The 22,697-nt window shown below is 44.0% G+C and overlaps 1 protein-coding gene across 6 annotated transcripts in view; it reads left to right on the top strand.

The window, feature by feature from the left end:
* Positions 1-19,628: 19,628 nt before the first annotated feature.
* HMGN3 (high mobility group nucleosomal binding domain 3) overlaps positions 19,629-22,697 on the top strand; it is a 35,486-nt gene continuing 32,417 nt past the window's right edge. For 5 of the 6 annotated variants that reach the window (XM_024996559.2, XM_005210685.5, XM_024996558.2 and 2 more), the window contains exon 1: positions 19,629-19,761. In XM_024996559.2, the coding sequence (XP_024852327.1) occupies positions 19,747-19,761 (15 nt within the window). In that variant the 5' untranslated portion in view covers positions 19,629-19,746. The remainder of the gene's footprint in view (positions 19,762-22,697) is intronic. The other variant, NM_001034504.2, reaches the window with a different exon arrangement.

Genomic DNA, 22,697 nt, shown 5'->3' with positions numbered 1-22,697 from the left:
AAGCAGGGTGACAATATACAGCCTTGATATACTCCTTTCACAATTTGGAACCAGTCCACTGTTCCATGTCTGATTCTAACTGTTGTTTCTTGACCTGCATACAGATTTCTCAGGAGGCAGCTAAGGTGCTCTGGTATTCCCATCTCTTGAAGAATTGTCCACAGTTTGTTGTGATCCACACTGTTAAAGGCTTTAGCGTAGTCAATGAAGCAGAAGAGATGTTTTTCTGGAATTCTCTTGCTTTTTTATGATCCAGTGGATGTTGGCAACTTGATCCCTGTTTCCTCTGCTTCTTCTAAATCCAGTTTGAACATCTGGAAGTTCTTGGTTCATGTACTGTTGAAGCCTGGCTTGGAGAATTTTGAGCATTACTTTGCTAGTGTGTGAGATGAGCACAATTGTAAGGTAGTTTGAACATTCTTTGGCATTGCCTTTCTTTGGGATTGGAATGAAATTGACCTTTCCCAGTCCTGTGGCCACTGCTGAGTTTTCCAAATTTCCTGGCATAATGAGTGCAGCACTTTAACAGCATCATCTTTGGGGATTTGAAATAGCTCAGCTGGAATTCCATCACCTCCACTAGCTTTGTTCGGAGTGATGCTTTCTAAGGCCTACTTGACTTTGCACTCCAGGATGTGTGGCTCTGAGTGATCACACCATCATTGTTATCTGCATCATTGAGGTCTTTTTATATAGTTCTCTGTATTCTTGCCACCTCTTCTTAATATCTTCTGCTTCTGTTAGGTCCATACCGTTTCTGTCCTTTATTGTGCCCATCTTTGCATGAAATTCCTGTGAGATCTCTAGTCTTTAGTATTCTATTGTTTTCCTCTATTTCTTTGCATTGATCACTGAGGAAGGCTTTCTTGTTTCTCCTTGCTATTCTTTGGAACTCTACATTCAGATGGATTTATCTTTCCTTTTCTCCTTTGACTTTCACTTCTCTTTCCTCAGCTATTTGTAAGGCCTCCTCAGACAACCATTTTGCCTTTTTGCATTTTTTCTTCTTGGGAATGGTTTTGATCACTGCCTATGGGCTTCCCTAATAGCTCAGTTAATAAAGAATCCACCTGCAGTGCACGAGAAAGTGAAAGTCGCTCGGTTGCATCCAACTCTTTGCGACCCCATGGAATTCTCCAGGCCAGAATACTGGAGTGGGTAGCCTTTCCCTTCTCCAGGGGATCTTTCCGACTCAGGGATCGAACCCAGGTCTCCCACATTGCAGGCGGATTCTTTACCAGCTGAGCCACAAGGGAAGCCCAAGAATACTGGTGGGTAGCCTATTCCTTCTTCAGTGGATCTTCCCAACCCAGGAATCAAACTGGGGTCTCCTGCACTGCAGGCAGATTCTTTACCAACTGAGCTACCAGGGAAGGACCCACTCCAGTATTCTGGCCTGGAGAATTCCATGAACTGTATAGTCCATGGGGTCGCAAAGAGTCAGACACGACTGAGCGACTTTCACTGTCCCTTTCTTTCACTTTCCTGTAAAATGTTATGCATCTCAGTCCATAGTTCCTCATCCCTTGAATCCCTTGGAATTTGTCACTTCCACTGTATAATCATAAGGGATTTGATTTAGGTCATACCTGAATATCTAGTGGTTTTCCCTACTTTCTTCAATTTAAGTTTGAATTTTGCAATAAGGAGCTCATGATCTGAGCTACAGATCATGTTTTTGCTGACTGTATAGAGCTTTTCCATCTTTGGCTGCAACAAATATAATCAATCTGTTTTTAGTATTGAGCATCTGGTGATGTCCATGTGTAGAGTCATCTCTTGTGTTGTTGGAAGAGGGTGTTTGCTATGACCAGTTCCTTCTCTTGGCAAAACTCTGTTAGCCTTTGCCCTGCTTCATTTTGTACTCCAAGGCCAAACTTGCCTGTTACTACAGGTATCACAACTAGGCGTTCTTTTTTGCTTTGGCTCAGCCTCTTCATTCTTTCTGGAGGTATTTCTCCACAGCATATTGGGCACCTACCAACCTGGGGAGTTAATTTTTCAGTGTTCTATCTTTTTGCCTTTTCATACTTTTCATGGGGTTCTCAAGGGAAGAACGCTGAAGTGGTTTACCATTCCCTTCTCCAGTGGACTACGTTTTGTCAGAACCCTCCACCATGACTCGTCCATCTTGGGTGGCCCTACACAGCATGGCTTATAGTTGAATTGAATTAGACAAGGCTGTGATCCAAGTGATCAATTTGGTTAGTTTTCTATAATTGTGGTTTCCATTCTGTTTTCCCTCTGATGAATAAGGATAAGAGGCCTGTGAAAGCTTCCTCATGGGAGGGACTGGCAGTGAGGGAAAGTGGGCCTTTGATGGGCGGGGTCATGCTCAGTAAATCTTTAATCACATTTTCTGTTAATGGGTGGGGCTGTGTTCCCACCCATAATTTTGGCCTGAGGCCAAACTACGGTAGGGGTAATGGCAGTAACAGGGACCTCCTTAAGAAGGGCTTATGCCAGGATGGTTGTATTCAGTGCCTCTGACCCCACTGCAGGCCACTGCTGACCCACACCTCTGCTGGGGACTCCTGGACACTCACAGGCAAGTCTGGCTCAGTCTCTTGTGGGATCACTGTTCCTTTCTCCCGGGTCCTGGTACACACAAAATTTTGCTTGTGCCCTCCAAGAGTGTTTCCCCAGTGCTGTGGAAGTTCTGTAACAAATCCCACTGGCCTTCAAAGTCAAATCCCCTGGTGATTCTCAGTACTTTTGCCAGATCCCTGGTTGGGAAATCATTGTGGACCATAGAACTTTTGCAACAGTGGAAGAACTTTGGTACAACTGTTCTCCAGTTTGTGGGTTGTCTACTCAACCACTCTATGGTGGGTAACACTGTGTGACCCAGGTCTGCTGCAGCCAGAGCCCCTGTCCCCGTGGCAGGCCACTGCTGTCCCATGCCTCTGTAGGAGACACTCAAACACTCAAAGGCAGGTCTGGTTCAGTCTCTTGTGGGGTCCCTAGGTCCTGGAGTGCACTACGTTTGTTTGAGCCCTCTGAGCATTTCTGGACAGTATGGAGTTTGATTCTAAACCTGATTTTGCCCCTTGTACTGTCTTATTGGGGCTTCTCCTTTGCCATTGGACATGGGGTATCTTTTTTTGGTGGAATCCAATGTTCTCCTGTCAATGGTTGTACAGTGGTTAGTTGTAATTTTGGAGTTCTCACAGGAGAAGAGTGCACATCCTTCTACTCCGCCATCTTGAATCGATTACAAAAGTCCTTCTGAACTTAACCCAAGTGTTCAAGGCTTTCTCCATCATTGAGAGAAGCCAAAAGCTTGTTATACTGTATCTAATATTACATGGTTGGACCTGATATTAAGGAACTCTCCTGGCATCTGGTCCCCTTGGCAGTCAGAATGATGTATTTGTGTGACAGTTGGCCACGGTGAAGGTCACTGTGGCTCTTATACCTCAGTTTTGGAGAACTTTGTAAACTAGGAAGCACACTGTCTAGCTTCCATGAGGTCAACAATTAAAGCAAAACCCATCAGGGTCTTTGGGAAGCTGCCAGGCACAGCCCAACACCTCTGTTTCCTTATGCCCAATGAATTAATAATCTTAAGGTTTGAAGAATAATCTTAGTAGTAGTTTAGTGGCTAAGTCATGTCTAACTCTTGGGACTCCATGTACTGTAGCCTGCCAGGCTCCTCTGTCCATGGAATTCTCTAGGCAAGAATACTGGAGAAGGTTGTCATTTCCTTCTTCAGGGGATCTTCCTGACCCAGGGATTGAACCTGGGTCTCCTGCATTGCAGGCAGGTTCTTTATCCACTGAGCTACAAGGGTAGCCCTAAAGAATAATCTTGAGGCTTAATAATTATATCTAGACACATCTGGCTATTGTTAATTGCCAATGGAATCAACTGAAAGTAAATAAATGCCTATCAAGCATTTGGGAGAAATAGATTGTCAAAGAAAGAGCAAACTTAGAAAACCTCAAACTGTTTAATCTGCAGAGCAATCCTTGGGCACTCAAACCCATGCCAAGAAGAGGTGGGATACCAGTTTATTGTTATTGTTGTTCACTCACTAAGTCATGTCTGACTCTTGTGACACCATGGACTTCAACACACAGGCTTCCCTGTCCTACACTATTTCCCAAAATTTGCCAAAGTTCATGTCTGTTGAGTCGATGATGCCATCCAACCATCTTATCCTCTGTTGCCACTTCTCCTCCTGTTCTCTATCTTTCCCAGCATCAGGGTCTTTTCCAGTGAGTCAGTTCTTTGCATCAGATGGCCAAAGTATTGGAGCTTCAGCATCAGTTCTTCCAATGAATATTCAGGGCTGATTTCCTAAGGAAATCAACTGGTTTGATCTCCTTGCTGTTCAAGAGACTCTCAAGAGTCTTCTCCAGCACCGCAATTCAAAAGCCTCAGTTCCTTCCTGCTCAGCCTTCTTAATAGTCCAACACTCACATCCATACACGACTAGTGGAAAGACCATAGCTTTGACTATACAGCCCTTTGTCAGCAAAATGATGTCTTTGCTTTTATACTGAAGTTTAGCGGCTTTCAAATGGTATGAGCTCTTCAATGCCCACATAATGTTGGCCCTGGAAGACGTAGCACAAGGAAGACCTTTTCCGAGGGCAGAGTCAGGAAGTACGTAGAGAAAGCGGGCATGGGAGAGCCTTCTGGATATGAGACTTTGCCATCAAGGCTGCCAGATGAGTTAGTCAAAGAACTTAGGTGCTAGAGAATGAGCCCTGTCTACCAGTAGGTGTTTGGGAAGCAGGTAACTTGGCTACATCCAGACTTGATGGAGAGGACTGAATAGCTCTGGGAGTCTTGGACTTTGAGCTGACAATGTAAATGGAAGAGATGGATGGAATTTGAGAGGTTTCTCCTAGAAGGTGAATCTGTTTTGTGTGTGAAGAAAAGACTGGACACGGCTGTTTGGGTGGCCCAAAGAGGGCATTGTGGCTGAGAAGCCAGTGTGTTCAATATCTATTGTTGCTGTAACAAAGTACCATAAGTTTACTGGCTAAAGACAAGGAGATTATGATCCTACAGTCAGGTCAGAAGTCCAACATGTCTTGCCACTGCACTAAGGTTAAGGTGTTCCTTTTGAAGGCTCTGGGGGAAAATCTATTCCCTTGGTTTTTCCAGTTTCTAGAGGCCACCTCCATTCCCTAGCTCATGGTATCCTTCTTCTTCAAAGCCTGTATGGACTTTCTGACCTGCCTTCTAACCACAGCCAGGAAAAGTTCTCTGCCTCTTTTTTAAAACAATAATTTTACTTACTTATTTATTTTTTGACAGTGTTGGGTCTTCATTGCTGCAAGGGCTTTTCTCTAGTTGTGGCGAGCAGGGCTATCGTCTAGGTGCTGTGCGCGGGCGTCTCATTGCAGTGGCTTCTCTCGTTGCAGAGCATGGGCTCTAGGGCAGTCTGGCTTCGGTAGTTGTGGCATGTGGGCTCAGTAGCTATGGCTCCCACGCTCTAGAGCACAGGCTCAGTAGTTACGGCACACAGGCTTAGCTGCTCCGTGGCATGTGGGATCGTCTTGGATCAGGGATAGAACCCGTGTCTCCTGCATTGGCAGGCAGACTCTTTACCATTGGGCCAACAGGGAAGCCCAAGTTCTCCATTTTTAAGAGTCTATGTGATTATATTGGGCCCACTTGGATGATCCAGGAGAATCTCCGCATCTTAAGGTTCCTACTGAAACGTCATTTCTCCATAAACAGTAACATATGCACAGGAACACCCTGAGAACTAGGATGTGGGTATCTTTGGGGGATAATTATTCTGTCTACCACAGGCATAATACCTCAATATCTATTTTCCACTTCTTCAGAAGTAAGACCCCCATGTTATTACCAAAGGCAGGGAATATCACTGCCCAGAGCAGAGATCATGTTGCCCAGTTTCCTCTGCTATGTTTGACATGACTGAATTCTACCATGTGATGGAAGTGGAAGTGATATGTGCAACTTCTGGAAGCTGCCTTAAAGAGAGAGGGCGTGTCTTTCCCTTTCTTTTTATCCTTTCTGCTGGCCAAAACGCACACATGAGGAATGAAGCTGGATCAGGCATTGTGGAATATGACAGAGAAGGTGCATAATGAGGATGACAGAGTCATGGGAGACTGCATCCCAATGGATTGTGAGCTATCACATTGACCCTATGTCATTAATGCAAGTGGCGGGGAGGTGGGGGTGGGGGTGGGGGGGGGCGGGGAGGAATTAACATCTATCTTCTTAGCTTCTCTTATCAGGCGGTTTAGATGCTCAATCAAACCTGCTCCCATCAAATACACAGGATGCAAAACGCTGCCAATCCAAAGTATAGGAAACGAGATAAATGAAAAGGAAATGAGAAAAAGGGATTTGAAATTTCTCCAGGCTTCGGCCAGCTGAAGAAAAAGTCATGAGTATGAAAAAAACAAAACAAAACCTCCAGAGGAAAGTGTAACTGAAGAGATACAACAGAAGAACAGGGTTCAAATGAAGTTACATTGGGGGGACCTCTGATCAATGTCTCTCTCTGCAAACTTTGCAGGAGTTAAATTTTCATTTTAAAAGTTAAAACCTTATCAGTTTTCACAGGGGGAAAAAGGACCCCAAGATCTTAGTGCCTTAAAACAACAAAGGCTTATTTCTTGTTCACTGCACATGTTCAATGTGGGCCAGCATGGAGCACCACTCATTTTAATAACTCAGGGACTCAGGCTGAGAAACGCTCATCTTAACATGTGCCTTTTTGCTTGTCACAGTAGGAAAAGGGGCTCTTAAAAATGGTGCTCAGCAAATCAGCACTATTCGCAACAGTCAAGAGGTGGAAGCAACCCAAACACCCATTGATGGATGGATGAATAAACAAAATGTGAGAGACACACACCGTGGAATACTATTCAGCCTTTAAAAGGGAGGCTATCTTGTCACATGCAACAATGTGGTGAACCATGAGAACACTGTGCTAAGTAAAAGAAGCAGTCACAAAAGACGAATACTGTACGCTTGATTCCAGTTACGTGAGTTAGCCAGAGCAGTCAAATTTATAGAGGGAAAGAGAATGGTGGCTATATGCGCCTGAAAGGAAGGGAGGATGAGGAGTCGCTGTTTAATGGGCATAGAGTTTCAGTTTTGCAAGATGGAAAAGTTCTTGAGACCTGTTTTACAGACATTCCCATGAGTATGCTTCACACTACAGACATGTACACTTCAAAACGGCTACGATGGTAAACTATACACTACCGGGTGTTTAACCACAACTTAAAAAATGTTGCTTAGGAAAGGTGTGGCTTCTGTTCACAGTTAATTAGCAAAGTCAAGGCTGTATATTATTACCCCGCTTATTTAACTTACATGCAGAGTACATCATGAGAAACGCTGGACTGGAAGAAGCACAAGCTGGAATCAAGATTGCCGGGAGAAATATCAATAACCTCAGATATGCAGATGACACCACCCTTATGGCAGAAAGTGAAGAGGAACTAAAAAGCCTCTTGATGAAAGTGAAAGTGGAGAGTGAAAAAGTTGGCTTAAAGCTCAACATTCAGAAAATGAAGATCATGGCATCTGGTCCCATCACTTCATGGGAAATAGATGGGGAAACAGTGTCAGACTTTATTTTTTGGGGCTCCAAAATCACTGCAGATGGTGACTGCAGCCATGAAATTAAAAGACACCTACTCCTTGGAAGGAAAGTTATGACCAACCTAGATAGCATATTCAAAAGTAGAGACATTACTTTGCCAACAAAGGTCCGTCTAGTCAAAGCTATGGTTTTTCCTGTGGTATGGATGGATGTGAGAGTTGGACTGTGAAGAAGGCTGAGCGCCGAAGAATTGATGCTTTTGAACTGTGGTGTTGGAGAAGACTCTTGAGAGTCCCTTGGACTGCAAGGAGATCCAACCAGTCCATTCTGAAGGAGATCAGCCCTGGGATTTCTTTGGAGGGAATGATGCTAAAGCTGAAACTCCAGTACTTTGGCCACCTCATGCGAAGAGTTGACTCATTGGAAAAGACTCTGATGCTGGGAGGGATTGGGGGCAGGAGAAGGGGACAACAGAGGATGAGATGGCTGGATGGCATCACTGACTCGATGGACGTGGGTCTGGGTTAACTCCAGGAGTTGGCAATGGACAGTGTGTGTCCATCGTGTGCTGCGATTCATGGGGTCTTGAAGAGTCGGACACGACTGAGCGACTGAACTGAACTGAACTGAACTGAAAGTTACAGTAGCTGCGCCTGACTTTAACAGTAGGGGGAGGGGCAGTATAAACCTATCATGGGCCCATTAGCAGTAACGCAAATCCATTTGGTGAAGTTATTTTTTAAATAATTTTATTTATTTTTGGCTGTGCTGGATCTTCGTTGCTTCACAGGCTCTTCTCTAGTTACAGCAAGTGGGGGCTACTCTGGTTGCGTGCACGGCTTCTCCTGTGGCACTCGGCAGCTGCAGCTCCAGTTGTCTACAGTACAGGCTCAATAGTTCTGGCACATGGGCTTAGTTGCTCCGAAGCATGTGGGATCTTCCTGGACCAGAGATCGAACCTATATCTCCTGCATTGGCAGGCAGATTCTTTACTACTGAGCGACCAGGGAAGCACTGGTGAACAGTATTAATTATTATCACAAGCTCTTCTTCTGGGTATGAAATAATTCTTCTACCCTCCTTCCTGCATGTAAGATGCATTCATTCACTCGCTTTCCAGGAAGTCCCAGTGATGGCATCAGGCTCAAAGCCCAGGGTCTCTGGGTGATGCCTGGGAGTTTGTATCAGAGAGGAACGCGCAACCAGCCTCTCACAGGGCCAAGTGCAGCTCCTCTTGATGCACAGACCCAAGCCTCCCCTAACACACACACACACACAGACACACACACACACAGACTCCAGTGGTGGAGCAGGATCAGGATAACTGTAATAAGCTTTACTGACACTCCCCAGGTGGTCCAGCGGCTAAGAGAACTAGATCCTGTGTGCCACTACCAAGACCTGGTGCAGCCAAATAAACAAACGATGTTTCAAAAACTAAAAGTAAAAATAAGAAAGATGGAAAACACACGGCAGTCACTGGCCTATGACAATCCGGATATTAGTCTGCACCGAAGGTGTAGGACCCCCCGGCAGGGTGAGGAACTTTCCCTGAAGAGGCTTCATTTGAGTTTCCTAGGAGGGAGTCCCCTGTCTGTGGATCTCCATGGGGCCTTGGATTTTCCTTTTGGGAGGCTCTTCCCTTTCCATAATTCTTCTTCTTGGCCTTGTCTGAAGTAGGTATTGAAAAATACAGTCAGCCCTCCATACCTGGGGGTTCCGCATCCGAGGGCTACAGGTACCACACCATTTTATACAAGGGATTTGATCACGTGGAGTTTGGTATCCACAGGAGTTGTGGAACCAGTCGCCCAGTGTATACCCAGGGTCAATGATTTTATCTATTGTAGAGGCTGAGCTGTCTTGTCAGCATACTTCTTACCCATTCTGATAGGAATCAAGGATCATTTTAAGTTTTAAGAAGCTCCAACTGCCTTTAATCCAAGTTGGTGCCTCTTTTAACAGTAAAACTGATTTTCAGATTAAACCTTGTTTGACTTCTTAGCCCCATGTTTCCTTTCTAGACATATTTCTTTGCCGTATTTCCTGCTCTCTCTCCCTCTTTTTCCGCCTCCCTCCCTAATTGTGGGTTGCTTGAGCTCAGCAGTGAGAGCAATATCTCTTCCCCTGAACCGTGTTTAAGTCATAGCCATTTGGTCCAACGGAAGGGGATATCAGCCACCTTGTCCTAATCCATGTTCACTGTTCTGATCCTCACTGCAAAGCTGGGTTTTAATAGACTTCATGGCTCAAAGTATCAGTTTTATCTTCTATTGTTTGGGTTGAGAAGCCGTTGCCTTTCTAACCTTGTAAGTCCTTGAATTTGCAAACCCTCTTATCTCTTTTATCCATCTTTACCAAAACTGACCAATCTTCTCCTCATATCTCTTTCTTGCAATATCTTGTCACATGCAGTCAATAGCAAGCAAATATACAGTAACAGTAATAATTTGCTTTCAGTCTCTTCCCTAAAGTTAGGTATGCCTTCTACTTTCCAGTTGACTGCTGGCAACACTTTACCGACTTTTTGCCCACTAGAGAACATGGATTTCTAGGGATTTCCGTGGTGGCCCAGTGGTTAGTACTCCATGCATTGACTGCAGGGGGCAAGGGAAAAACTTATTTAAAAAAAAAAAAAAAAACATGGATAGATTTTTCAGTCCTTCAAGAATAGTTACCTTGATTCCTTTGACCAGTGGTTAAGCCAAATGCCACATAATTTAGGATTTATTATTAAAGCATCAGCTCACTCTTCCAAATTCTGTCACTTCAGGATAAGATAATCCCATGGTGACAAACTTACCCCCCAATATCAACAGCTTAAATAAGAGGTTTCTTTTCTATTGTGTCCCATGTCCATTGGAGGGGACTTGAGAAGATTCTGCTCAAGGTGGTCACTCAGGAACACACATGGCCAGTCTTCGTCTCGACAACTGCTCCCTTAAGCAGAGCTCTGGGGGGAGAGAGGGCGCCTCTTAGAGCTGGAAACATTTGGTAAGCAGCAATCCGCCTGCCCGTGCAGGAGGTGCAAGTGACATGGGTTTGATCCCTGGGTCAGGAAGATCGCTTGGAGTGGGAAACGGCACCCTACTCCAGTATTCTTGCCTGGGAAATCCCACAGACAGAGGAGCCTGGAGGGCTACAGTCCACGGAGTCACAAAAAAATCGGAACACGACTGAGCACACATACACAAGAATAGAAGCTCTACAGCTCAGAGTTCAGATGCAGGGAACAGAACCCACTGTATCTAATTCAAGGAGGAAGAGAGAGATTCAAAAATTCAGTGGTTCGTGGACAAGTGGAGCAATAAAGAAATAGATTGTAGGTTGAGCTTTCAGAAAAGTCTCCCAAAGTCACACCCCAGAACCAGGTCATCAACGGAGCTGTGTCTCCCCTGCAATCAGGAGTCCACTAGCATCAGGACTCCTTGAGGATGAAAACTCTCTCTCTCCGTCAGGAAACCAGCATTGCCACTAGTTCCAGACCACACCACACCTGGCACCATCTAGGTCCACAGGCTGGGTGCCAGGAAGCCCACCTCTCAGAACCCACAGAACTGGTGCCTGGTATCTCTGCTGATACTGTCACAAGACAAGAGAAAGTAGCAGACAGGACAGACAGACACAAGCGTGGCCTTCTTGTCTCGACTTTCTAAATCCAAGCTAGTGCATCTGATTGGCCAGATTCAAAGCATACCCAGAACCCAAGCTGCAGTGGGCTCTGGAATCTGGTTTTTAGACTCTAGCATCTATACGCATGGAGGCCCACCACAGCGAAGATGAGATTGTTAGGCAACACATCCATCCTTTACAACTTAGCAGCAGGCCACAGGTAGGGCAGCAAGTGCTATAGCAACAACAAAGCTTGTTTATAATTTTCACATACCCTCAGGCCCCACCTACTTTAATTTTAAGAGGTTTACACTGAACATCCAAAGTCAGGCCCTTAGGGATTCTGGAAAAATTAAAAAAATTTTTGTGTTATCTTTTACAATCTATGGGGGAAGATAATATACTTTAAAAAAAAAAACAGATTTTTGCTTTGACGTAATGTCTTTATTGAATTTGTTACAATATTGCTTCTATTTTTGTTCTGGCTTTTTGGGCATGTGGGATCTTATCTCCCCAACAAAAGATCAAACTGCTGTCCTCCTCCCATCATTGGAAGGCAAAGTCCTAACGACTGGGCCAGGGAAGACCTGATAATACAGTTTCATCAAACACAATATGTTAAGGACTGTGCTTCAGGCTTTTATGCATTCTCATAGTTTAGTCTCCAATTCTGACACCAATTCTATGAGGTTGTGTATCAGTGAGGGATTGTGTTTAGCTGTATGTCACAGGCACCCAGCTACAGTGGCTTGAACAAGCAAAGTGTGAATTTTCCATATGTAATAAGCAGTCTCTATGTGTGTATGCTCAGTCATGTCTGACTCTTTGGCATCCTGTGGACTATATAGCCCACCAGGCTCCTCTGTCCATGGGATTATCCCAGGCAAGAATACTGGAGTGGGTTGCCATTTCCTACTCCAGGGGATCTTCCTGACGCAGAGATTGAACCCTCATCTCCCGTGTCTCCTGCATTGGTGGATTCTTTACCACTGAGTCACTTGGGAAATCCCAGTAAGCAGTCTGCAGGAGAGCAAGCCAGGACTAATACAGAGTGCTAGCTGCCTTTCTTTTCTTTAGTTCTAAACTGGCTCTGATCCTCACGGACATAAGACCACCTCCAGACATTACTAGCAACTTCCAGAATGGAAAGGGGAGGTTCAAAGGCAGAAGGCAGCAGTGGGGCTAGGTCCACCCAGTTACAGGTGGTGTTTACACTACAACCTCTTGACTTCCGCACACATCTCATTTCCAAAACAGTGTTACATAGCAACCTCTCTCTTCTGGGGAACTGGGGGACTAAAGGTTTTGTTTTGGTGACAGCTATTACCAAAATCAGAATTCTGTTAGTAGGAAAGAAAACCACTTTGAATATTGGGCAGGTAACTGGTAGTGTCCGGCTCAGATAAACATTATTTTCATTCTACCACAAGGAAACCAGGGTTCAAAGAGGTTGAGTAACATGATCATAGCTCAATGACTTGGGAATTCAAGCTCTGTAAGTGCAAATTCAGGGCTTTCTGATAAGAATTTATTTATTTGGCAGGAGGAATTTTTTTTATTGAAGTATAGTAAATCCGATGGACAGAGAAGCCTGGCAGGCTATAGTCCATGGGATCGAAAAAGAGTCGCACACGACTTAATGACTGAACAATTAACATGGTTAATTTACAATGTTGTGTTAGTTTCAAGTGTACAGCAAAGTGATTCAGTTGTACATATACATACATATTTTCTTTTTCAGATTATTTTCCATTATGCTTTATTACAAGATACTGAGAAGAGTTCCCTGTGCTGTACAGTGGGATCTTGTTGTTTACTTATTTTATATTTAGTAGGGTATATCTGTTAATCTCAAACTCCTGATTTATCTATCCCCTCCCCCACAATTTCTTTGGTAACTATGTTTCCCATGTCTGTGAAAGAATTTACTTTTAAAATAGTTAAATCAAAAATATTTTGACCTATTAAGGGATAAACTGAATTATTCAGAAAACAAACAAACAAAAAAGGAAAAATTTGCTAAAAATTCTGGAGAAGTGAAAGTAGGAATGAGAAAGGATGAGATTTTTGGTGGGAATAGCACAATCTCATACTTAAACAATAAAAACAACAATGATAAAAACCCTCCATGCTTAAAAGCAACCTTAAAGATTATGGCACATTTGCAGGCTAGTTTCCCACTGTGGGTAAAAAAATTCATTGCCTTGTGGCTAGAACTCATTCTGACCTGGCAAAGTCATTTTATTGCCTCTATTAACTCTAACCTAATGCCTGAGAATTAGAGCAGCTCTTAACCAAGCTAGGAGAAGGCAATGGCATCCCACTCCAGTATTCTTGCCTGGAAAATCCCATGGATGGAGGAGCCTGGAAGGCTGCAGTCCATGGGGTCACTGAGAGTCGGACACGACTGAGCGACTTCACTTTCACTTTCATGCTTTGGAGAAGGAAATGGCAACCCACTCCAGTGTTCTTGCCTGGAGAATCCCAGGGATGGGGCAGCCTGGTGGGCTGCCGTCTCTGGGGTCGCACAGTGTCGGACACGACTGAAGTGACTTAGTAGTAGTAGTAGTAGTATAACAAGCTAACCTGAAGACCATCTCCAGTTGCTCTATGGTGTTTTCCAGAATGATTCATTTGATTCTCATTTCCCTAAACCTAGATATTTTTATTTCTTGGATGGTGTTTTTGTTTTGTTTTCGCTACCATTGAGGAAAGGAAATGGTTTGATCTGCCCTAAAAGACGGGAGCCCTGTGAGTAGTGATGGGGGTGGAGCTACTGGATGTTTTGTACAAGCTCGCAAGGATATTGAGATTTAAAGAAAATGCAGAAGACATCAGAAATGGGTACCAAGATCCCAGCTGGGAGGGCAGAGGTGGGTCTGCTTGAGAGTGCATTGCCCTGGCCATAGTTTGCAAGAATGTGCAACACAAGGGACTTCCCTGGCAGCCCAGGGGGTAAGACTCTGCAATTGCAATGCAGGAGGACTCGGGCTGGATCCTTGGTTGGGAACCAAGATCCTGCACGCTTCACAGTGAGGCCAAAACAATAAATAAATAAAAATTAAGACACCAATTAAAAAAAAAAGTACAACTCTGCCTGGGAGCCTGACAACAACCCCTAGCTGGCCTTGGGCACCTGGCAGGCTGTGGCTTCTGCCTTAAAGGGATAGGATGTGTCCTGACTTGACTGTGTCCTTGCCTTGAACCTTGGGATTCCCCACTTTCACCACCTTGAACTTGGCTGGCTTCTGGCACAGGACACGTGGACAATCCAAGCCGAAAGGGACGGCTGAACAAATGCAGCCCAATCCCTGGTTCTAGTTACAGAGCATGGCTAATTTCTGCCCAAATAGTCTTTGGAGAACTACAAAGAGCAAATTAATTACACTCCTGTGAGTTTAAGCAGCAGCAAGGAGGAGGAGGAGAGGTAAATAACACAGAGATTGAACCTGAAAAGGACTGGGGGGTGGGGGGAGGTTGGGAAAACTGTGTAAACCACATTTGTTGAAGGCTGGGAAAACAAAAAGGGGGTTACTGTTGAAAGATCACAGAACACCCTGGGCCTCCTCGTTAATGCAGTTACAAGGTGTGCTTGTCCAGATGCTGAAATAATAGAGCCTTGGAGGCATGGCTTGTGGGGTTTTGCTAAGGTTGGGTACCCTTTGAGGGTGCGAGGCCATGGAATTTAACCTTGCCAGAGGCTGAGGAGCTGCCTGGGAAGCTGGGATGAGATGCTTTTCTAAGATCTCAAGGTGGGACGTTTTTACTCTCCTTGCAACTAGAGAAGAAGGTAGGTAGTGCCTGGCAAAACTGGAACTGAGCAGGGATGAAGCCCGAGCACAAGATGAGGTCTGGCAGGGAAAGTTTCGCCCACAGAATGCAGGTCCTACTTTGGAAGTGTGTTAATTTTAGAGGCTTTCACAGATATACAGTCTAAGTACCAGCATTCAGGCCCAGACTAGAATTCTCAAATTCTAGTATAAAAAACAATACAAGAAGCTTGTTTGAAACGTACGTTCCCAAATCCAGCCATAAAAGATTCTGATTCAGTAAACTGGGGTTAGAGTGATGGAACCCCACAGATGTCACAAAGAACTCCAACTCTTTGTGACCCAGGAACTGTTGCCCACCAGGCTCCTCTGTCCATGGAATTTTCCAGGCAAGAATATTGGAGCAGGTTGCCCTTTCCTACTCCAGGGGATGGAGCTTGAGTCTCTTGCACCTCCTGCATTGGCAGGCGGGTTCTTTACCACTGCATCACCTGGGAAGCTATGGACTGTTCTAGTTACTTTGTAAAAACTGTGGTCTCTTCAAAAAAAAGCACTCAGTCCAATTAGAGACCTGACTGATAACAATACCACCACCACCAACAAAGGAGTACTCTTTTGCCACCTCTTGTTCATTTACTTCTGGAATTCTTTGGCCTATTTACTGAAGAACAGTAACTTATCCAGGAATTAGAGATCTGTCAGGAGCAACAAAATATGATTCTGCTTCTGATTTCTCCACAGCTGCCATTACTTCGAGCAAAACCTGCCTGTGCCTGCCTGAAAGAGGGAAGGAAGGACAGAAAAAGGAGGTGACCCCTCCCTTTCAAATTTTGTTTCCAAGACTTGAAGATGAAGCATCTTTCCTCCAGAGGAAGAAATTGCTGGAGCCCCCAGAACCACAAGATTCATTAGGGCTAAGATTGTTCACTCACTCAGCTGTGCCCAGCTCTTTGCGACCCCATGGACTGCAGCAGGCCAGGCTTCCCTGTCCTTCACCATCTCCCGGAGTTTGCTCAAACTCATGTCCATTGAGTCAGTGATGCCATTGAACCATCTCATCCTCTGTCATCCCCTTCTCCTTCTCCCTTTAATCCTTCCCAGCATCAGGGTCTTTTCCAATGAGTTGGCTCTTCACATCAGGTGGCCCAAGTGTTGGAGCTTCAGCTTCAGCATCAGTCCTTCCAATGAATATTTATTAGGGCTGTGCAGTAGCTTCAAGGTTTTTCACCAAGACCCCTCCTAAAAATAAATTTCAAGTCACAACCTAGAACACACACACACAGACACACTCCACATGTATGTATCTAAGTGTGACATGTGTTTATGTGGAAACATGGAAAATGGAAACACTTTCTAAAACATGACTTGCCTTTATCATGTGACATACACTCTAGTATTTTCTACTTTTCACTTTCATGCATTGGAGAAGGAAATGGCAACCCACTCCAGTGTTCTTGCCTGGAGAATCCCAGGGACGGGGAGCCTGGTGGGCTGCCGTCTCTAGGGTCGCACAGAGTCGGACACGACTGAAGCGACTTAGCAGCAGCAGCAGCAGCAGCCCTTTTTTCTTTTCCCTTCTCCCTCCCCTATCTTCTTTAATCACAGTCATGGTACCACATATGGTTTCACCTTGGTGTTTGAAAAGTGCTGGGGTCCATGTAAGATTCCAACCATTATGGGAAGGAAAGAAGGGGAAAGGAGCTGGAAGTGGAAAAGAGGTCTGTTCACTCATTTTTCCTTCTTCCTCAGGCAGTAACCCCCTTCATTTATCCTTTGTCTATCTTGCCTAAAACAGCATCCACAGCCTACAGGGAAGACTTTACAGTCTTAGAGGTTGATTGGTCAAGGAATTTACTGATAAACCAAGGAGTCTCTTCTTACCAGGTTGGCCTTCTCACTGTCTTGCAGAGGGCATACTCACTTCTGCTTGGCTGTCTTTACCTCCTAATCTGGAATTGCAGCTACCTGCAAAATTATCCTCCTTGCCTGCCTCCTCACCCCTAGGTCTGCCAGTGAAGCCTATTGAAGGCACAGGGTGAGCCTTCCTTCCCTAACATCCTGCTCAGGCAGGTACAAGGGCCTTCAAAGTAAAAAGAACCAATGCTGTTATTTATTTTTACAACTAAAGCCATTATTCTCATCACTTGGAAATGAATTCTGGGGCTCAAAGGACCCAAGGTCCCCACAATCAACCCTCTTTATCCAATTAGCAATGCTCATTTTCATTGAATGGCTATCCACTCCAGTATTCGGGCTTGGAGAATTCCATAAACCAGTTCCACTATTTAATTATATGCAGTAAAAACAGTCACAATTGTGTTTGCTGTTGTTGGTTGAGTGGTTAGTCTTGACAAACATCAGCTAAAGCAGCCAACTTCATGAATCACTTTTCATCACAGAGGGGGAAAAAGAAATCACTCCAGTCCCACCTTTGTTGTGACATCATTTTATCTCCATAAAGAAAAACAATTCAAGCCAGATTTCAAGAGCTACTCAGCATCCTTCCCACACATACCTTATTTTAAAATGTTTTCATTGGGTTAAAATGCACTTTGCAAGGGCTTCCCTGACAGTACAGTGGATAAGACTCTGTGCTTCCAATGCAGAGTTTGATCCCTGGTCAGGGAACTGAGACCCTACATGCTGTGTGGTTCGGCCAAAACAAAAATTTTTAACTGAAAAAATAAAAATAAAAAGCACTTTGCAAGTTAACTGTCTTTCAAAACAATTTCATTATAAATTACTTGCCATGGTAAAATTATAAACAAATTTCATCCAGTGCTGAAGCAAAGAACTGGTTTTATCTCAGTTCTTTTGAGTGTATCCTGATCCACTGAACACCCGAAAATAAGGAGTCTATCAAAAACAATTGGGATCATGTCAAAAGTATACAAGTACTAATTTGAAAAAAGTCTCTCACATTGGAGCAATATGAGTATCAAAAAAAGTAATAATGGCAACAGGTTGAAGCATGCCAAAAAAATATCCATGCCCAAAAATCCATGTGTTCCTAAAGATATTACAAAAAAGAAAGTCATTGATCACTTCTGTAGTTTTCTAGGATACTAATTCATTATTGTGAAAATTAACAAAGAAAAATGTCAAGCATTAAAATTAATTACTTGATGATGCTATTTAACATATATTTGTAGCCTTTGTGTAACTAAAGTGGATTTGGCCATATTTGTAGTGTAAGGTCTCATTAGTGTTTTCCTATAATGTGAACTTTTGCCTTCCAACATGATTATAAAACTGTGTAATTTTGCTTTAAAAATTTTCATGTAAGTGGAATTATTCAGTATGGTCTTTTATACTTGCCTTCTTTCACAAAGCATTTTGTTTTTGACATTCATCCAGGTAGGAATATTTTATTCCTCTTCATCAAGTTGAGTAGTATTCTATTGTATATAGTTACTAAAGTTTGTTTAATCATTCACCAGTGCTTTTCCTGTATCTGTTGAAAAACTGTTTTTTCTTTCCTTTATTCTATTAATAAAGAATACTACTTTATTATTATAATACTATTTATTATTCAAATAACTACTTTGATTGACTTTCAGATGTTAAACCAATTTTGCATTCCCAGGATAAACTTCACTGGTCATGAAGGCTTATCCTCTTAAATGTTGCTGGATTTGACTTCCTAAAAAGAACTTTTTTTAATTGAGGTAAAGCTGATGTAGAAAATTATATAGATTCCAAGTATTCAACATAAAGGTGATTCACAATTTTTAAAATTTACATTTCATTTACAGTTATTTAATTTACTAAAATATTATTCAAGATTTCATGTCTGTGTTTATGAAGGAAATTGATCTCTAGTTCTCTCTACTTTTGAGGTTTTATCACTGGTTATGGTATCTGGATAAGAATAATTTCATAAAATAAATCCAGAGTGTTTATTTTATATTAAAATACTTTCTATTTTATTTTATATATTTTATATTTAATCCAGGCATCCATTGGATGCCTTGCAAAACTTTGAGAAACATTAAATTGTGCATATTTGAATTGTCATTTAAATATGTTTCAAAAAATAAAATAATCTTATCTGACCTTGTTCAGTCTTTTCTAATTTCCATAGTAAACACACCCTATTCACCTTCAAGCTTAGTTTGCTGGTGACTGAATTTGTAAGCGATATGAAATCAGATTTTAGGAAATTATTCCTAAGCACTTTTAGGGTTTACTGTCACTAGAAATCTAGAAGGGGAAACTGAGACCCTTAGAGACTGCCAGACTGTCTCAGAGCAGAGTACCTTCCCACTTTCAAAGCTCTGCACCACACAGCACTCATTACAAGCTTTTACAGGAAACACAAAATGCTTGCCGCGTATACATTTACCTTATAAAGTTAATGTGTCCATCCTTACTCTTTTTCCTTCTTACGAAGGCCCACACTTCCTACTGATAACAATCCAAATAGGGAGCAACAAAACAATGAAACTCCAGGATCCCGTGGCTTGCGGGGTTTACTAGTTGAACTGGGCATGCTCAGTCGCCAGGCAGATTTTTCGGTGAAGTGGAAACTACAACAGCGCGTACCGTGCGCGCGGAGGTGGGCGTGCCCTCGTGGAATTTAGAACGTTGCCGCAGCCAATGGGGCCTCGCGGCCGGCTGCCGGGGCTCCCTATTGGAGGAGCGGGGAGACCAGCGAGTAGAGGGCCCCTGGAGGGAGCCGCCGAGGTTGAGGTCCCGGAGGCCGGGCTACGCCAAGACCTGCGCGTGAGCAGCTGCGGCGGCGGCAGCATCCAGCGGCGGTGCCAGTAGTTCCAGCCCGTTGCTTTACTTTTAAGCTGCACGAATACAGTCATTATGCCGAAGAGAAAGGTAAGTCTTACCCCCAAAAGATTTCAAAGGCCTTCAGACTGTGAGAAGAGCAAATCTTGCCATTGCTATGGATGGCGCGGAATGCACTCGGTAGTAACTCGGGGGCGGCGATTCTCTTTGCTCCTTCAGGCTTGTTTTCAGGTGCCTGTTGCAGATCTTGCTCCCTCCCTCTGTCCTCATCGATCTCTGGATGTTACTTTCTTTCCGGCGACGCGACTTCCCTTCTTTTCGAACTCATTCTAGCCGGAATGGTTTCTACCTCGAACAAGACGCAAAAGCGCTTTGCACCCCCCCGCTTCCAGAAAGGGAGTTTTCTGTTTCCAAAACTGCCAGATTGAGGTTAGTGTGCAAGAAAAAGCAGCGAGACCGGGGGCGGGGGGAGCGGGCGGAGGGGAGGAGTAACAAGTAACACGCACAGGGAGATCGAAAATGAATCCAGTAAGTCGGGCAGATGTCCGGGTTATTCCCTTGTGGGCCATGCCCACGCCGGTGCGCCGCGAAGGCGCTCAGGCCACGGGAGAGGGAAAGCCATGTTTTAACATAGTGCTCACCCCGCTGCCGCCCCCGCTGCAGACCCGTATGTACCCAGTCCAGTGTCGGGCAGGGCCGGGCGGCTGGACCTGCGTGCAGTTGGCGGCGGGGACTCGCGGAGTTGGCCCTGCGCAGGAACGGGACGCCGCCGGGGGCGCGCGCAACTGTGTTTGCAAAGGGCAGGGGTCACCGGGTCCGATTCGGCGACCCAAACCCACACTCGGTCCGGGAAGGCGGGCTCCGCGTGCTCTCGCACCCCTGGGTGCGGAGGGGGGACCTGGGGTCCCTCCTGCAGGACTATTATGTGTCCCCTTCCGCGCAGGCCCGGGACACCCAAGTGACTCGCACCGGGGACGCACGTTTCCCTTTGAGTCCGGCTGCGACTTGTCATTGTCCCAGGGAAGCGAGGGAAGGCTTTCTTTCACCCCGAGGAGAAACTGCAGTGTGGCAGCTGTTGCTGAGAAAATACTTTGCACCCTCCCACCGCCTGGCCTCGCGTGTCCAACAGTGTTAAGCAGTGAGGATATTAAATTGGAAGCAAAAAGGCAAATAGTATGTTGCTGTATCAGTTAAAGATGGTGGAATGATTTGTGTTTGTAAGTGATCTCATTTTCAAAATCTTGAAGCTTTAAAAATACAGAGGCTTTTGACTTTTTATCTGTCTTTAGAAGTTGATGGAAAACTTGTCTCCTCCATTTGGAAAAATAAATATTATAATTAAAAGTTTTAAAAAAAAATCTAAGAGTTTATTGTGCACATACTATATGCCTCATACTGTGGGCGGAGTTTGATTTAACGTCTTATTTAAACCTCAGAACTCCTTGAGAGATGGTGGTACTGCCATTGAACTGGGGCTTTAAGACAGGAATTACCTAAGGGTGTCAGCTACCAATAACTAGTACCAAAGGTTTAATTAGATGCTGTAGGTAAAGGCCTTACTTCCAGACATTGTTTACTCATTCTCTTTATTTACTCACTCATGGGCGGTGAAGAGGAATTTGAAATGCAAAGAAACGCCCAGCCTGAGAAGATGGATGAGTACTAATACTTCGGATTCATTAGTTAAACTTAATTATTATGAAAGTACGGTTTTTCCAGTACTACAATGAGGACATTAGAATGATGCCACCATTTTCGGCATTTTATCTTTGGTTTAATGATGAGGTTGGGAATTCTAGTAGAGTCACCAAGAACTGGGTTCCAGAGTGAGTTGATATCATCTCCATTCTGGGAATTATTAACAAATGTAGACAAATAGATTGTACAAATTCTTTATTATAAGAGATCCTCATGTGCTGGAATCCTGTTGTCCAGGAGTCAGAGTTAGTGAAACCATTACTCTTCACTTTTTCTCACTGCCCTCCTCTCTCAAGGGAACAGAAGGGAAGAACAGAAGAACAGTAGAGAAACTGGCTTTTGATTATTGTTTTATTTCCCTAGAAAGCAGAGAAGAAGCTAGCCAGGCATCCTGGGACCAAGGGCCGACCTGTGTGTTGGCACCTGTGTGTCAGTCTTCTTCCGAGATAGGAAACCTCTCCTCGATTAATAGAAATTCTTTTCATTTATACATACGGCTCAAAGACCTGGGTTGTTACTTGGATAGGAGCAACCACGAATTAAACGTGGCTCCCATGGCCATTGTGTTCACCAGGCAAACCTTGATGCCGCCCCATAGAACCCTGGAACTGCCTCATGGAGCCCTGGGGTTCCCTGAAACTTACATAGGAAACTATAGTCATTAGATAAAGCCTGCCTAGGTGCAGAGAAGAGAACTGGAGACAATCTGTGCTGTGCTCTTCGAGATCTGTAAAGCTGGGGTATCTGCCAAAGCATTTACATACTACTCCGTGGTATTTTTCTTAGCTAAAGCACTGCCTGTTTTACATTGTAAGTTTTCAAAGTGCCCTCACAATACTTTTTTTTTTTTTTTTTAACCTTCTTGGCCCCTGTTTTTCAACTTTTTCCAGAAATCAAGAAATGTTATTTAATGAGCACTGTTGAGGCTGCAGAGGAAGAAATGGCACTAACAAAGTCAGTAGAAGCATCTGGAACCCTAGTACTGCTTGAATGCCATAGGAATACAAAGTTTGCCCTCATGGAGCTTATGTTTAATTTGATGAGTAATGGGCACAAAACAATTAAATAATATTAAACCTGTATACAGGTCCCAGAATATATAGTATAGATTCCAAAAACTGTAGGATAGATAAGGAAAGAGGTTGAATTGGGGCCAGTCTTGAAAGTGTATGTGTGTGGGGGAGACTCATATATACAAAGAAAAAAAATCAGTCATTTTCTGTTTTCAGGCATTTGAATAGCCTCTTCTGATTGTATCTAACATGACCGGGCCTCATGTATATGCCTTAAAGGCCATAGTGTCCACATTAATATAAAACGTTTTTATG

The sequence above is a fragment of the Bos taurus genome, chromosome 9 (genome assembly GCF_002263795.3).
Source record: "Bos taurus isolate L1 Dominette 01449 registration number 42190680 breed Hereford chromosome 9, ARS-UCD2.0, whole genome shotgun sequence".
NCBI classification, from domain to species: Eukaryota; Metazoa; Chordata; class Mammalia; order Artiodactyla; family Bovidae; genus Bos; species Bos taurus.
The sequence above is the reverse complement of the archived record's forward strand: the minus strand, read 5'-3'. Positions and strand labels throughout refer to the sequence as shown.